The sequence below is a fragment of the Lygodium microphyllum genome, chromosome 2 (genome assembly GCF_053477565.2).
Source record: "Lygodium microphyllum isolate KBCC chromosome 2, Lygodium_microphyllum_v1.1.10, whole genome shotgun sequence".
Classification (NCBI taxonomy): domain Eukaryota; kingdom Viridiplantae; phylum Streptophyta; class Polypodiopsida; order Schizaeales; family Lygodiaceae; genus Lygodium; species Lygodium microphyllum.
In genome coordinates, this window is record NC_141136.1 from 172,161,937 (window position 1) to 172,178,817 (window position 16,881).

At 40.6% G+C, this 16,881-nt stretch overlaps 1 protein-coding gene across 6 annotated transcripts in view; it reads right to left on the minus strand.

Annotated features, from left to right (window-relative positions):
* Positions 1-2,320: 2,320 nt before the first annotated feature.
* Positions 2,321-16,881, minus strand: part of LOC148040619 (alpha/beta-Hydrolases superfamily protein) — a 105,071-nt gene continuing 90,510 nt past the window's right edge. For 2 of the 6 annotated variants that reach the window (XM_087701333.1, XM_087701337.1), the window contains exons 11-14: positions 13,954-14,747; positions 3,838-4,024; positions 2,924-3,702; positions 2,321-2,836 (exon numbers count right to left, since the gene is read on the minus strand). In XM_087701333.1, coding sequence (XP_087557459.1) covers positions 14,553-14,747 — 195 coding nt within the window. In that variant the 3' untranslated portion in view covers positions 2,321-2,836; positions 2,924-3,702; positions 3,838-4,024; positions 13,954-14,552. Of the gene's footprint in view, positions 2,837-2,923; positions 3,703-3,837; positions 5,014-13,953; positions 14,748-16,881 lie in introns of all 6 variants that reach the window. The other 4 variants (XM_087701329.1, XM_087701327.1, XM_087701334.1 and 1 more) reach the window with 3 other exon arrangements.

The following is a 16,881-nucleotide window of genomic DNA, read 5'->3' on the forward strand; positions in this document are numbered from 1 at the left end:
AAGTAGTAACAAAGGATACAAATTATATTGAAACTCAATATCATGTTAAAGCAAATTCTTCATGATAGAATGAAACTAGCTAAAGTAAGCAAAAATAACTGATAGAGCAATGTAAATAAGCCATTCAATATACATACATAACTGACAATACCATGATAAAGATAAATGTCTACCAAAGAGTAGAGTCAGATTAATCCACTAAGTATGAAATGCATACATAAAACATAAAGAAAGTAAATACATGTCAATATCCCATAATCTCAAGCTCAATTGCAAAGTCAAAGCTCTATGTATATCCGAATATGCTAGAATCTTTCATTGAAAGAAAAGTCAAATGTAGACACAGAGTAAGCACTGCTCAAATACATCAAGTATATATTATCAAATATCCAATATCCAAGTAAGATACATCCAAAGTATAAATCTCAAAGTAGCTCAAGCTCGTAAAGCATAAAGCACTGAAGCTTCCAAAGTCGAGTACCGATAAAGTGTCCAAGATTTCCAAAATACTTAAATGCAATCACAAATGAAACCCCAAATATCAATCAAACAGACATTCTAAGTAGCATCGAATTCTGACATAAGTATCAAAGCATGAAACCTAGATATCAAGTATAGACAATAGGTATAAATTGTTACAAAGAATGTCAAACGTAGTCCAATGCCAATTAATATAGACCAAAACAGAGCTTAATTATTGCTCAAAAGCATTTTGAAACTAAAACAAAATATTTTTCAACCTCCATATACATCCGTATGATCAAATAAATCACTTAAGAAGCAATATGTAAAGCATATACTAACCAAATAGGCTTCAACCTTGGCTATTGTAAATTCATTGTCAAAATTGAGTAAATCAATCCTTAAATCAAACTCAAAGCCACCTCAAATCATGGACATGTGATATATCAATGTAATAGCATCAATGATATACATCAGTAGTGTATATAAAACATCCAAATCATAGCTAGGAGCAATAGACATAAAAAATTCATGTTAAAAGAGGTTTAATTCTACTGCATACAACAATGAATACATTGTCAAACTAAGCTATTTCAGCATCAAAATCAACTCAAGATCCAACCCATAACACGAGCATAACATTCTTATACATATAGATATCATTTTAACATAATCAGACATCATAAGACTAACAAAGCTATCCATAGAAACATCAAATAAGATATTGCATTGTATTTCTAACTAGTAAATCTCAACTAAAACAAAGTAAATGAAGTAATTAAATCAGTTTAAAATCAATTCTAAGCAATGACATAACATTCCTAAATATAAGCATTAATCAAGTATAATCAGACATCATCCAACCAATGGCAATGTGTGTAGACATCAAAGATAAGTGCTACTCTATTTTATGAGTGTATATGGACTATTATAAAAGTCCAAAACTAAAGCTTAATGCTCCAATCGAATACCAAGAGTGAAAGGATTAATGCCAAGCATAAAAACTAAGTATATAAGTATTTGTATAATTGCTCAGTAAAGATATGTTGTAAGGAATTAAAAATATAAGCTGTTACTAAAAAAAAACATGTTTCACACAACATGATGTTATACTAGCAAGGTGAGGGCCATGGGGAGCTGCTTCAACTTGCTCGAGAAGGCTCAAAGAACTAAAAAAAAAAGCAACCAATAGGAAGCTCGAATGAAAGCTGAACCAAGCTTGAGCTTACAAAGAGAAAGACTTTGATACCAATTGAAGAGAGGCGAGCCCTAAAGTGGAAGCACAAGTGAAAGCAAGAGCTATGGTGAAAGAAGCAGGAGAGAGAGAGAGAGAGAGAGAGAGAGAGAGAGAGAGAGAGAGAGAGAGAGAGAGAGAGAGAGAGAAAGAGAGAGAGTCCAAATGTGAAAACTTCTACAATCACAATGCATGACTAGTCTTCCCTTTATTCAAATGTCGAATGAAAGAATAAAAAATAAAGTGACAACGATAGATGCTCGTCGTCTATAGTGTAAATACGAATACTGTCAATGTAATACATGGACAACAAGACAGAGGCACCTTTACCCCCAACAAATGTCTATGCCAAATGCTAAGCAAAGCATAAAAAATACACAGACTTGTGACACCATGCACTAAAGTTAAAGAGATTTAAGAGCAAGAAAAAAAGAAACTAACAAAGATCATGATATTAGTGATGATCACAATTGACTTTGGCAAACATCAATAATCCGTCCCCCTCTATTGAGAACACAAACACATTTTTTCTCGCTTTGCAAGTGCAATGGATGGAAAACAAAAGCAATCATTTGTCAAAAGTAAAAGCCTTGAGTTTTAGAAAGGCATTCAGTTTTCCATTGATTTTTGAGTTTTAATTTAGTAGAGTTTTTTAGTGGATAAGCATCCTAATATCCTATCTTTCATGTCCGGCCTTTTTAGTTTATTAAGCTACTTATAGGCCTTTGTGGCATGTTCATAGAGTTTAATACATTGTTTTAAGGACTGAAATTTTAGATTTACTCCTGCAATTAATTTACAACTTGCACAAGAGTGAGCCTAATACTCCAATTTTACAATGGACTTTGCGTGCTGCAGGACATTAAAAAATAGAGGAGCTCATTTCTAGCATTATTGCATGGTATGTTGGGATGGGTAGATGAATCTAGGCCAGAGATCAGTGGGCTACCTCCGTCTTAGAGACCTTTATGCAAATGTGGACAGAATATTCACACAGATTGGACAGACTTCAGACTGATTCTCAGAGCATGTAGAAGAGACGGGAGGCATTCCTGAATCCTTGCCACTGGGGACTCAGGAGTCCAGCATTCATTTCTTTATGTCTTGGCAGCATAGTCCTCCCTTGAATTTCCAGTGAGCCTGTTCTACAGATTTTTATCCCATGAGAATGGCCAGCCTGGAAGAAGAGATTCTTTCTTTTCTTGGAAATTCAAAAAACAAATTTACCTTTAAGGGAGGGTTCTCAAAAGGCCCATACATGCAGGTGCAGCAACCTATAATAAATATGCCTCCCACACTTTCAATAGGAAGCCGAGGAAGAAACCAGGTGACAACACCCAAGGCGGTTATGCGGTAAAACATGCTATACAGTGTTGTACCATAATCTCTGAGATGTGAGAAGTAGCAGGCAGTCACTCTCATTGATCAGCACCACAAGACATGATTTGGTTGGAGAATATATCTGGCTCAACACCTACGTCTGCATATATGTGTTATCACATGTATCAAATGCTTCAAAACCATTTGTCTGAATCTCAAAAGAACTTCCACCTGACATTTACCATGCAATAGCATCTATATCCAGTTTGGTACCTATAAGCAGCTTTAAGAGATTATCATCATTTTTTCATTGCAAGAAATTCTTCTGCAGCTACTAACACTCTTTTACACTGCCGCTATATCAATTTAGACACATCTGTACCAGCTGAAGCCCATTGCTACTCAAAGATACTCCATCTCAGCCATCTCTGTAAAGATATCTATTATTATTCTTCTGCAGCTACTAACACTCTTTTACACTGCCGCTATTTCAATTTAGACACATCTGTACCAGCTGAAGCCCATTGCTACTCAAAGATACGCTATCTCAGCCATCTCTGTAAAAATATTTACTATTGGACTAGGTGCAACCCAGTCTAATGCTGGATCTCCTGCAATCCCCAACTTCTCTGCTACCTCCAGCTCATCCTTTAGCAATCTTTTCCCAAAAGCACGTTAATAATGCCCTGACCAGCAAAATCAGTTTATAATGTCATATGCAAGGCATAGTCCTTCCCATCATCCTCAATCAAAAGAGCATCCCAATCACGGACAGCAATAAATTAAGGCAACTTAATTTCTAGCATGTAAATAACACACACCCATGACATGGCGATGCAGCACAGCTGGATTCAAGAAATCATTATGATGAGCGACTCCTAAGACCACTAAAAGAAGTATCCTCAGCCTCAGAGAATCCTAACTACTGCTTTGAACCTCAGCCCCATTGATGTGTAATCACAAGCATCTGGTCCAGCATACAGCTGCTGTTGCATCCTCCTCTGGAGTCTGTAGTATTGACAGCAAATCATGATATTTGATACATTAGCATATGCAAAGCAAACATGTACTGTATGAGTATGAAAGTATGTTTGGCTGCTACTTTCAAGTATGTTGGGCTGCCTTGGGCTGAAACATAAGAGGCCCTAGATCTGGTACCCATCTAGTCAATAGTTTCAGCAATAAACATCTAGACAGTAGCAGCAATGCAGCAGTAAACTTCCATTTTGTATATAATAATATATTTTGGTCATGGGCCTTTCATCCCCCTCTCACAAATGGATTAGGCAGGAAGGCTCTGTCCTTGGTCATAAATACCGATTGCAATGTCAGGCATGCACTCGGGGGTTTTATTGCCTATGGTCTTTTGAGGTCCTTCATCAGTAGGAATGTGGCTGTTGATCCAGATGAGTATCTTCTACCAGTGCATTATGTTATTTTAGAGGTGCATATCTTCATTCGATCTGATGGATCACTTTATTCCCATTCCCTGCGTCCAGTGGAAGTTGATTGACAGCATGACCACAAAAGGACCCGACATGAAGCTCATGAAGGAAAAGGTCGCACAATCATTGCCCAACAACTCAAAACCATCATAGACTCTGAAATCTCTATGGAGATGTACTGTTGTCCTCTAATTTGCTGACAAAGAGAGTTAGCCACTAACTGGGACAAATGCAACCCTGATTGCCACAAACTTCTAATGACATGTTTCAATGTACATTTGGTGCTCTCTAATGTCTCTTAATAGAGGAAAGGAAAACTTTCCAAATCTGATACTGTCTGTACCTATCTATGGGACTACTCCATACAACCAAAATGTCCATGAGGGTTTCCATACTCATCCATAGTGAGGGGATGCTCTTCAACTGCTCTAGGGGCCTTGTTACTTGAAGGGTTTTGTAAATTGACACCTGTACCACAATAGCAAACTTTACGAGTGAAGATTCTAGCATGCTTGCTTCTTCCTCCATACCAAAAATATTAGGTCCACGAACCTGTTTAGAAAGAAAGAAAGAAAGAAAGATATATTAATGTCTATATAAGGCCAATGTGGCCTATGAGACAAAATCCAGAGTACATCCATGTCTAATGTCATCTCATCAGTAAGGTAAAGATAACATTACAAATAAGTGGGTGGTCTATGAAACAATACTGAAAATAACTATATGATGGGACTATACTAGGGTTGAACCATGTGTGGTGTTGTTCCATCGATAGAAAAGAAAAGGAAAGGAAAGGAGAACCAGATCTGATAGAACCATGTACAAAAGTGTGGTGGAGACTATGGGCTGTAGCTGATATCAAGATCTGCACATGATCTCAGCTATGATGCGGTCCCTAGCTGCTTCACAAATATGCCTGGTGGTGAGTCTGCGGTGTCTCGTGATAATGGCTCTAATCCCACTGTGGTGTGGCCTCCTCAAGCTTGGTCTTGGTAGAGGGGGTCGTCGTGCTCGACGAAGGAAAATGTCTCTATCCAATGTGACTCCACGGTGCGGCCTGTAAGGTGTCTGGTGGGGTGGCTTTGTCACTGCTAGGCTGGTAGTGTCAGTAGGGTCGGCTATGTAGAAGAAGTCTGTCATTGCTCTCTGTGTGTGTCCCTCTGGGTGAGCTGGCCTCCAGTCTCGCAGTAGTGCAGTTCGGTGCCTCTCGAGCTTCAAGAGGAAAAGAGCTAGGCATCTCTGACCTCGTACTCCATGACGCAACAAAGGAGCCCAAATCCATCACGGAAGAGGCAGTGGTACCGTCCTCGTATGTCATAGTATACTGTGCATCTGCATATGTAGTGCTCCTCCGTCTCAGGCTCTCGACCACAAAGCTGGCAAGTCCTATCCTTTGCTAGGGTATTTGTCCATCTGCATGTCTCCATTTGAAGCCTATGTGAGGGGGTGCAAATCTATCCGATATCAACCTATATGCTATGGGAGAGATGGGTGTCCATATATGCTAGCCGAATAGTGAAACCATCATCAGAGAGACACAATAAATGACTCCTATAGAACTCCATCCTCGATCCTAGAGGGAGTGGTGGATGGATCCATGTCCTTCCTCTCTCAATCCTCAAGATATCAGCTCTGATCACCTAGTTCAACTTTGATCGGCTGAGAGAAAGTGTAGGGCAATCAAGGCTATAATCCAAAGGTGGAAGATGGTTAATATCCAAACCATGTATTCTCATCCAAATAGCGATCTGTGAAAACCAACTGTTCTTCTCGCCTCCTGTTGCTAGTTGTCTAGATGAGGTTAGTGTCAATCTAGAGTATCTATGGCGTGGAAGTTTCCATAGTCTGTGCTAAAAGGTCACTGCCTTGAAGAGTGCCTACGTAACTATAGATGTTGCCCCTAGCCCTCTGACAATGGGATGTGGGGTGGAGGGCTTACTCCTAATCATGCGTACTATCATCATGATCAGTGGCCTTTCCATGCTATCCCAACTGTCATAATAATCCCTCTCTACTCCAATTTGATCAGTGAGTGGGCTAAGACGCCTGTGGTACAAGCTGCAACCCCATATCTCTGCCCCATATAGTAATGTAGGTGTGACTAGGGTGTCAAACAACCAGAGTTTGGTGCGGGGCTCTTGGAACTGTATGTGAGCACATTGACTCTTGAGTGCCCCTAGTGCTGCGTATCCACGTGTTAGACGTGCCTCTAATGCCCCTCTCAACAAAAAATGTGGGCCAAAGAAGGTGACTCCCAAGTAGACATATTCCCTCACATGCTCCAATATGTCTCCCCCAAATGTGAATTGGTACATAGATCTAGTCACCCATGTTGCTGAAGTATTGAAAACCATGGTTTTGGTCTTCCCAAGGTTCATTGTGAGGTCGTTATCTCTACAAAAGATATGCAAAGCATCTAGATGGCACTGCAATCCCTCCGGAGAATTTGAAATGAGAACGATATCATCTGCAAACACTAATATCAGTATCAGCACCCCTGCCAGGCTGGCTCCAGCTCCTCCTCAGTCCATGTAATCAGACACTTCATCTACGCATAGACCAAACAATGTGGGTGAAAGTGGATATCTTTGTTTCACTCCTATGGTACTGTCAATCCTCTCTGATAGCCCCCCAGGCGCTCGTACATGACCTGTCATTGCCTCATATAATGCATAGACACCCCATCGTATACCCTTTGGTACTCCAATGTCCTGCAATCTCTGCACAATGCGTGTATGAGGCACTATAGCAAAAGCTTTGCTAAAGTCTACAAAGCAACAATAGATCCTCTTGTCTCGGGCTCGACCTTCCTCAATAATGGCTATAAGTGTGAGAATATGGTCCACCACGGTATATCCTCGTCTGAAACCTGCTTGTCCTTGTGCTCTCTTGCCTTGCATTTTAGCCCACTCACTGAGTTCATGCTCCAATATAGATCCATATATCTTCGCCAAAGTATGACCGATCATGATAGTCCTGTAGTTGCTAGGAATCAGGGGATCACCACTTTTAAATAGTGGAATTATAGTATTGTCTGACCAACTCATAGGGAAACCTTCACATACTACTCTATTGAATATATGTGCTAATATGGGTGCTAATATGTCATAAGCATGTGAGAAGTATTCTGCTACTAGTCCATCTTCATCCTGTGCCCTCCCATTTTGTAATCTATAAATTGCATCCCTAACCATTTTCCATGTGAAAAAAGACCACTGTGCTGGCCTACAAGCTTGTGGGGGCTGCATAGATGGCTGTCTTGGCAGGTCATATAGCTGTCTTCCATAGTCAAGCCAAGCATTTGGTGATGTAATCTGTATGGGGGCTGTCTTTCATGAAACATCTTCCATTCACTCTTGCTATCCCGCCCCAAAAATAGTTGATATATCTCTGCTTTTGCTTTCGCTAAGTGGTCTCATTTCTTCTTCTGCACAAGGCGTTTGAAGAACGCCTTTGCTTGGCGATGTGTTTAAGTGCCTAGCTCCACTTCTCTCTGTAAGCAAGCTTGGGTGACTCTACACTCATCATCATATCAGCTATTTTGGGGAGCAGTAGATCGTGTGGATCTACATCGGAGCAAGGTGTGTGGGAATGCATACATGGCTCATCCATGTATAGCCTCTGCTAAATCCCTTATACATTCTTTCAATGATCTACTCAAGTCCAATGTATGTAAACTAGTCTGCAGAGAACCACTGTAGATGTGTGAGGTGTCTTCTGTAAAGTAGTATTTGGGATGTTTAGGAAGGCATGGTGTTTCATGTTTCATATGTACACAAGAGAGCATGAGTGTCAAAATAGCATGATCTGCTGCTATGCCAATTGGTCTCTTAGATATCTTAAAGTTTTGGATGTCTGGTATCAATGATAGTGAGCCTATCAAGTAGTCCACAGTACTTGCCCCTCCTTTGTGATTTCAACATATCAAATTGTCAGATCCTGGCCACTGTGGCAGACCATTAAAGATGGCTAGTCTATGAGCACTTTCCAAAGTTAATAAGTGTGTCCCATAGATACTCACTTCTTTATCCTAGGCTCTCTTGCGTAGGCCTATTTCATCTACGTCGATCTCTTTGAACATGGCATTATCATGCATATAAAAGTCACTCTGTCTATCTCCAGTGCGTGCATTGAAATCTCCTACTAATAATATGTCCCCAGTGCTAGCATATCTCATGATATCCTCATAAAGTACATCAAAGGGAGATCCATCTTGTATGGCATAGGTAGAATTTGCAAGAGGAAAGTAGCATATTGCGATGAATATATCCCATGGTCTTCCTGCATGCATCCTAATCCATAAATATCGTACATCATCATCCTATCCCTTTGAGGTCTTCTCGATATAGTATGGCCACATCTCCAAAACCCCTAGTGCTTCTTCGTTTTCTAGCTGCTGGACGAAATGCACTTTCCCACCTGTATCCCCGCACGTCTAGTGGTCGGCTACCTTTACATTGGTGTGTTTCTATGTATATTGCTATATCTATGTTTCGGAAGCTATCTTCAAAGTAGCCGGCATCCAAGTGTAGGGCTCCATTACAATTTCATATTGACATCCGAAGTGTCTCATAGGCCTCGTACCGTCATGAAGTCCTTTTGTTAGTGATGATGACTCGCCCATCCCTATAAATAGCTCACTTTCCCTCTTTGCGAGCCTCCAATACCTTGGGCATGTGTTCTCTGCGATGTGCTATTTGTGCTAGGGTAAGATCCTCATTCAAATAAATCTTCTCACCCTTGAGGGCTCTCCTCTTGGAGCGAAAGGCCTTTTTTTTCTCTATGTCTCCAAAGGGAAGAATTAGAGCCTTAGACTTAAGAGTCCTTTTTTCCCACTCTCCAAGCACTAACGATAGGTACATCTGAAGCCCCAATTTTGTCAGCAAGTGTCTCAGCATCTTCCTGTGGGTTGCTCTTCTCCTCCCATTCTACTACCCGTACATGTAAAACCCTAGCCTACCTCCTAGCCTCTTCTTCCAAGGTAGCATTCATTACTTCAGTCTTGTTCATTGAAGTTCCCTTATTCTTTTTTACTACCTTAAAGCCTCTTTCTCTTTTTGTAATTCTTCTTGCACGTTCATTTCTTTTTTCTTCAATGTATTCAAATATTCCCCAAGTTCTAAGATTTCAGATTTGTAGGAATCTACAAATCTGAAATCTTCAATGTATTCAAATATTCCCACAGTTCTAAGATTTCAGATTTGTAGGCATCTAAGATTTCAGATTTGTAGGCATCTACAGCTTTCAGTATTTCAGTTTTCAGCGTGTGCATTTCGGACAGCATTTGTACTGATTTTCCACGGTTTGATGCTTGCATTTGTCTACATTATCCATCTCTCACACACTGTGTGCAAAAGCCACTCAGCTTGTACTTTGTACTTTCAAATCAAAGCAATTTCTGTGATTCCCGCAAATTTCCAGGGTTTCCCTAACCCCTCACTAAATTTTTGCAAGCCCAGTAATCTTTTACGAGCCCAAATGCCTTCACACTGTTTACAGTCACTTGCTGTATCAGTACATTACTGCATACAGTACACCTGCGTCAATGCATTCAGTACATCTCTGCATCAGTATAGTGCTAACGACAGGTCTGCCTCATGCCAGGTACATTCCTCCTCATGACAAGTCTGCCTCACGACAGGTCCCTCCTGACAAGTCTACCTCATGTCAGAGGGATACTGCCTCACGTGAGAGAGAACAACAGTATTTCGTCACTGTTCACGATAGCTCAGGGCGCATTCTCTGATCACAACTGCTCATGACTGCATTCTCTGATCACGACTGCTCATGACTGCATTCTCAGGATGAGAGACTGCGCATTCTCTGATCATGACAGTATTTCGTCACTGTTCACGATAGCTCAGGGCGCATTCTCTGATCACGACTGCTCACGACTGCTCACGACTGCATTCTCTGATCACGGCTGCTCATGACTGCACTCTCCGGATGAGAGAGAGAGAGAGAGAGAGAGAGAGAGAGAGAGAGAGAGAGAGAATAATAGCGTTGTGATACCAACCACCCCTCGCCAAACGGCCGACAAAAATAACCAGACTTTCTTAGCCCCTTTGATTGGGTTTTGGGCCAGCCCAAATACCCTACTCCCGCACAGCCACATATGAAGCTCATGTATCACTTTCTTCGATACTGGGGCTGTTGGCATAACTGGACCATTCGGAATGCTTTTCTGTTTGACTCCGCCCATAATGTTCAGCGGCATATTGTGAGGCTTAAGGGCCTCTTGTATTGGCAGTTAGCTCTTCTCCATCGTTCTGATTTGCTCTCTACGGAGGACTTCCGTCCTTGGCATATGGCAATTTCCTCCGCATCCTTGCCATGAAATTGTAACTTGTAGTACTTAGCACCTCTTCCCATGATGACTTGCATTGTCGTCATGTATCTTGTAATCAAGTAATCTTGTATTTTTTTCGTAATTAATACAATTACCTTTTACGAAAAAAAAAGAGAATAATAGCGTTCCAACTGCCCTAGCTGATATCCATGTCATCCAGCCCTGACCAAAGAAAGTTCCATTTGAGTCTTCTGATTCCCTCTCAAAGCACAGCAAGAGGCAAGGTGCCAAACAGAGCCTGTCATAGCTTGGGGCTCTCTGAGCCTTGGGAAGCTACACTGAACATTTTTTAAGATCAACATTCATGCTGAATTATTCCTCGCTCAAGAACTTCCCTGATAAAAGATTATGTCTGCACTATCCTAGCAAACTCAATTTGCTGCAAGGAATTACTATCTTAGTTTTATATTTTGTCATTCTGAGCAGTGACTATGGTAGACATAAATTGTGCATGTAGCTGCTTGATGTTTGCAGTAGATCTTCATGATCTTTTCAACTGAAAGGTAAATTTTTTTTTTAGAGATTCTGCCAGACAACATCTTTCAAAGCTCTTTTTCACAATCTGTGTGCACAGTGATTTTAGCAATATCCTTTGTAAGTGTGTGGAGCACATTCATTAATGCCGCAGAAACTATCAGTTTCCCTCCATAGAAAACATTGTCATCGTCCAACTGTCAAGTCTGATAATTGTGTTGACCTCTTAGCAGCAACTGATCTGAAGCCTCCTTTGTAAAGGAACTAAATAAGACCTGCAGTTAGGATCTGCTGTGTTTGAGCCAATTGAGCTTCTGCAACGACTAAGTGATGGAATAATCCCATGACATTCACCAGGTTAAGCAAATCAACAAACACATGTTCAATTAATTAGTTATACAAGTATGAAGTGGACATGCTGATGAAGCAGGTGAAGCATTGCCAAGTATCAAGTTTGTTAGTATTCAACAACTGCACAAGATTCCTCGAGATAAATAAGCACAATGCCACATACCAAACCTTGCCCTCACAAATCTGCCAAGATCCTTCAAAGCTGAGCAAGTGCATACTTTTTTTCCTTGGGCCAAGGAGCCATTTCTCTTCTGTAGGAAACTCGTTTGTCACTGCAGCAACGTGCTCAATCTTTGCTTCTCATGCAATGGTATTTTGTACCTTTTCTCCTGCTTCCTAAGCAACCACCGGGCTATTTAGTATAACAGCACCAAACAGATCACTTAAGTTGGAAACCTATGATTGTGAGGCCTCTTAAGTATACCAGCACCAGACAGGTCTCTTAAGTTGAAAACCTATGATTGTGAGGTTTAGAAGGTAACAAGTATGCCAGATTTTCCCAGAGGCTGCACAGAAAGCCCTATAGCAAAGACACGACAAAATGCTACTACCTGTTCAGGAACCAGAGTTAGATTCTTTACAGGATAGTCATCAGAGAACAAACTTTTGGACAGAACACCATCATCACCACCATGATCGATGGCCTTTAACTCCTTTAGTTTTAGAAAACTAGCACTGCTCATAAGCTAGCTGTTGTGAAGATACGAACTGCCACTGGAAAAGGTAGATGCCCAAAAGTTCTTGAGAATACTAGACACTATATTGAAATACAAGCAGTTCAAAATGAGAAACTTCCTCACCACAATCGCACCCATGCATCCTAGTCTTACTTTACAATGTTGCCAGTGAAGCGTCAATGACCAGTTGAAGAGATGTGAATAAATAATAGCGAGCAAGAGGATCATTAAGAGCATAAAATTTAAGGCATGTCCTTGCTCATGATTGAGATGCACTAGTTTCTACTTGACACAATAATGCTACTGGTGGAAAAGGGTGCTCAGCCAGCCAAATGCAGTCTGTGTGCATGCATGCGTGTGCAGTGTCTTGCTCTCTCTCTCACACACACACAGTGCTAGGAGCATAAATCTGGACTGTGAAACTGTAGACTTGCAAGACATACCTAGTTCAGAGACTCTCTTAGGGTTTGAGATTGTCCACATGCTCTACAAGAGCTGGGAGAGAATACAGGGTGCATGAGGAGGAGAGATGTTTTTGTCATACTTGGGATTGCTGCACCTTCCTCAATTTAGAGCCACATATGATTAGGCTTCTTACTTTATCTTCAAAGTTCCTTTGAAGTCCTATACTGGGCTCTTTCAGATGGACCTCCATTCCACATGTAGCACTTGAGTCATTTCATTGCTTCTGAGCTCAGGCAGCCTTATCTTCAGCTCACAAGAGTGTCACAAGAAGGCCTTGGCATCTCATCTTCAAAATGCTACAAAGGGCCTCATTCATGTAGCTACGTTTGGAAGCAACTTTTACATTGGGAGCTTGTGGTTGTATTCTAAGATCTTGACTCCTCAAATAACACTTACTGTTCGACATATGTATTCATCTCTTCTTTTTTCAATACCTTATTCTGCAAGGTTTGGCTGAGGGGTCAGCACAGCTAACAAAATGGTTTAAACTATTTGAAAGCAGTTATAGGAGGGGTACAGCATGGAAGCTTATATACACAACAAAGATAAATGCAGGCCCATGACTCTAAATTGAGGAATTAATTGACGAGTGTTTAATCTTTGTTGCTACTGCAGATCTTTGCATCTGTTGGTCATCTTCTCATGTGCGATATACTGTTGAGAGAATGTCCAAAGGGAACTGAATTCAAGTAGAAACATGGAGGTGTGAGAATGTTACCAAATCACTAGCTTTGAAGGCTAGAGAACTTTGAGAACTTGCACTTCACTTTCCTCACAAAGCCAATTCCTTGCTTGGGTTTTTTGTGGGGGAGCCCTTGCTCTGATTCGGTCAGCCAAAGTTACCACTTGCTTCACTATCCTGAGATGTGGACAAGCTCCAAAGATACCGTAGTAACTTTAACTTATTTCTATCTGTAGGAATGAAGACTTCGATCCAATGAAGTTCCATCAAACCAGAATGGATTGAGGAGATATTGGTAACGCTTGAGCAACATATTATAAATAAGAAAGTTACAAAACCTTCCTCTGACAGAACCCATCCAAATTCAAAAACAAAGAATAAGCCAATAGATCAACCTAAAAATCTTGAAATAGACATGAACAACAAAAAGTAGCAAGGTCCACTATGAGGTTTTGGAAACTTGACATGCTTTTCCAATTGGGCCTGAGAAGCACCTTATCTCCATACCAGTATGTCCTTTACTGCAAGGATGAGTCCATGTGGTTTGCAAGGGAGTCCAACTGAAATTAGCCGGCTGTTTGTAATCTGTGAGTGGTTGGCTTCCTGAACAGCAAGAGTGACTTAAAAAGCTGCCGGACAAATTTCTTAAAAAAAGGATAGCATATGCACTAAGCGGATTTAGATAAGGCTTGCACATATGTTGACTTGAAAACCTTTTGCAAGTCCCCTGGACTTTCGAAGATTCCTTAAACATTTGTTCAGGTCAATTTGATCAAGCACAAAGTGCTGACCAAAAAGCACAGGTAGCCCAAACAAGTGAAGCACTATGACATTGCATAGTCCAAGAAGGAGACGCACTTTAATTGATATAACCAAGGAAACCTTTTAGTTTTTGAGAAAAAGCATAAATGTACCATGAGTTTTTATTAACTCCAAGAAACCAGGAAATGTTCCACACTGAGCCTGATTTTAACTGTGTTTGAAGCACTACACATATGTTGACAAACATCATCTATATTTGGAACTTTAAATAGTACTTAAATGCTCATAGAAGCTTTATATGATCATACTGCTATGGAGCAGAAACTTTTTGTCAATGCAGAAGTTTCTTTCCCCTAAGCATGTCAAACAAAAAGTCCAGCACCCGTGAACCATCATCACGTAATCCAGAATGCAGGTATTCACTTGTCACCCACAATCTGGATCCAGCGATTTCAGAAGCTGTTTGTTCTGAAAGGGTAAAATTTACAAACATATCTTCATAGTAGACTGCAGCTGCAACTGGAACCTGCAAACAGCATGGCACATCCTTTTTTTTCTGCAAGAGAGCATGGCACACCTCTCTCTCCTCTCTCTCTCTCTCACACACACACACACACAATGAGAGACCTTGGTTGTCATGTGGTCATTGATATCGCCTCAAAGCAGTCCCTAGAGGACAAGCTTATCTTGGGGAAGATTTTCTTCATGGATTTCTTCCAAAGCAAGGGTGTGGTTTGCCTTTCTTGATCCACTACCTCAATCACAAAGATAGAGGATCCTTGGCATCAGAGGCACTAGAGGCATGATTGAGGGCATTAGGGAGGTGATACCCCAAAGTGGAGGACTAATATAAACACACAAACATGGATTGGGCTTTTTACCGAACGAGACATTCTTTTCACATTAGTGGCTACCAACAGAGAGAATGTTCGCCTTTTAGTACATGAGGATGGCAAACCAAGACAAAGGATTTGAATCAAATTGGAGTTCATGGAATGCTCATAGTAGAGTATTAGAATTGTGGCTCATTGTCATAAAACTTGGTAATTTAGATTTGGACCCTACAACATGTATCATGGATGATTGGAGATATTGGGTGTATAGGAGGAACCCACTTCAAAGATTACAATGAGACCTTGGGAAGTGAGTTTGGAGAGATTCCTTTGTGAGATGGAATATGGCAACTCTCAGCTGAAAGTACACAGTTGACAGTAGAGAGAGTGAGAGTCAAGACACAACTCAACACGTGATGCAATTCCCAAGTGTGTAAGTGAAAGTACAAAGTACAACTCATAGACCTTAGGGTTGTTAAGATGTGTTCGCATTCGAAAGGTGTAAAGTACGGTAAGTGACCGAACTGTGTAGCATAAACACGTAAAATAGAAAATAATGTAAATGGGAAAAAAAAAACCTCTTGTAAGGAGAGTTAATAGTGTCCCAATGTCCAACTACGGATCACTGACACTTCTTTGTGAGAGTAAGCATGAGTCAAACCCAACAAACCCCCCTGGAGTGAAAAGTGATCACCATGCAAGCATTATTTGTAACCAGCCTTCCTCCTTGGATAGGTTGGTAAATAACCCCATTAAGCACTATTCACAGCAATTAACAAATTCGTAAAACTGAAATGTACACTTTACCATATAAATCTTGGACATTGGACACCCTGTTGGCCCCAAAATTGGCGCCCCTTTGGGTATTTATTTAACTTAATTAAAGAAGAAGAAGATGTATAATGGGATTCTCCTAATCCCTTTCGGTATTCCAGCTCCCCTTGCTGTTCAAAATGACCAGCAAGTCTTCAATCAGATTTGCCTCTTGATTTGGGCAATCAATTGGCCTTCACCCACTTTAATGGAGATGAAAAATGCCCCAAATTCAATGATTTGTTGATCCTTCCACTTGAATAGGCTAAAACAACTTCAGCCCTGTTGAATCCAAGCCTTGGAGCTTCAAATTTCTAGCATGCTACCCAAGGCTGCTGCAAAACCCTAATTTCTGCTGTAGATTAGGATTTAAAGTAGAGAAATCTGAAATTTCTCAGCCTCTGGTGATCTCAATGCTGTAATCTTCGGAGCAAGGCTATAGAAAGGCTGGGAGATAAGAGAGAGAATGCTGAGGAGAGAAAGTTCAGACTTTCTTTGCGAAGAACTAAAGAAAATCTGTCATTTATTATTGTTGCCTTGTCTCAACAGCTTGTGGATGCAAAGAACTAAAGAAAATCAGTCATTCACTGTTGTTGCGTTGCCTCAACAGCCTATAGATGCTGTCACTTGCTGTTGATTGGGCTTCTCTTGCCCTTGGCTGCCTCAAAAGGTACTCCAATGGATACAAATCAGACCAATTGCATCTCCTTCCTCTCTCGTGCAGGCTGAATACACTAAAAATGCATCTCTTTAGCTTCGAAAGACGTTTTCAGTCTTGCATGGGTGTTTTTGACAAGTGACAGCCTTTCCAAATGGTTTTTCCGCCATTATCCATAACTAAATATTAATTTTCAGTCTTTAAATACTGAAAATTAATCTAATAATTATTTTGGTGCCCTGAAAAATAATCAGACTAGCCAATAATTAAATTGGCTAGGCAACTTTTATTCCCAAGTGTCTATGTACCATCTTTGACCATCAAATTAGCATTAGGTACCATTAAACGCCACTTCC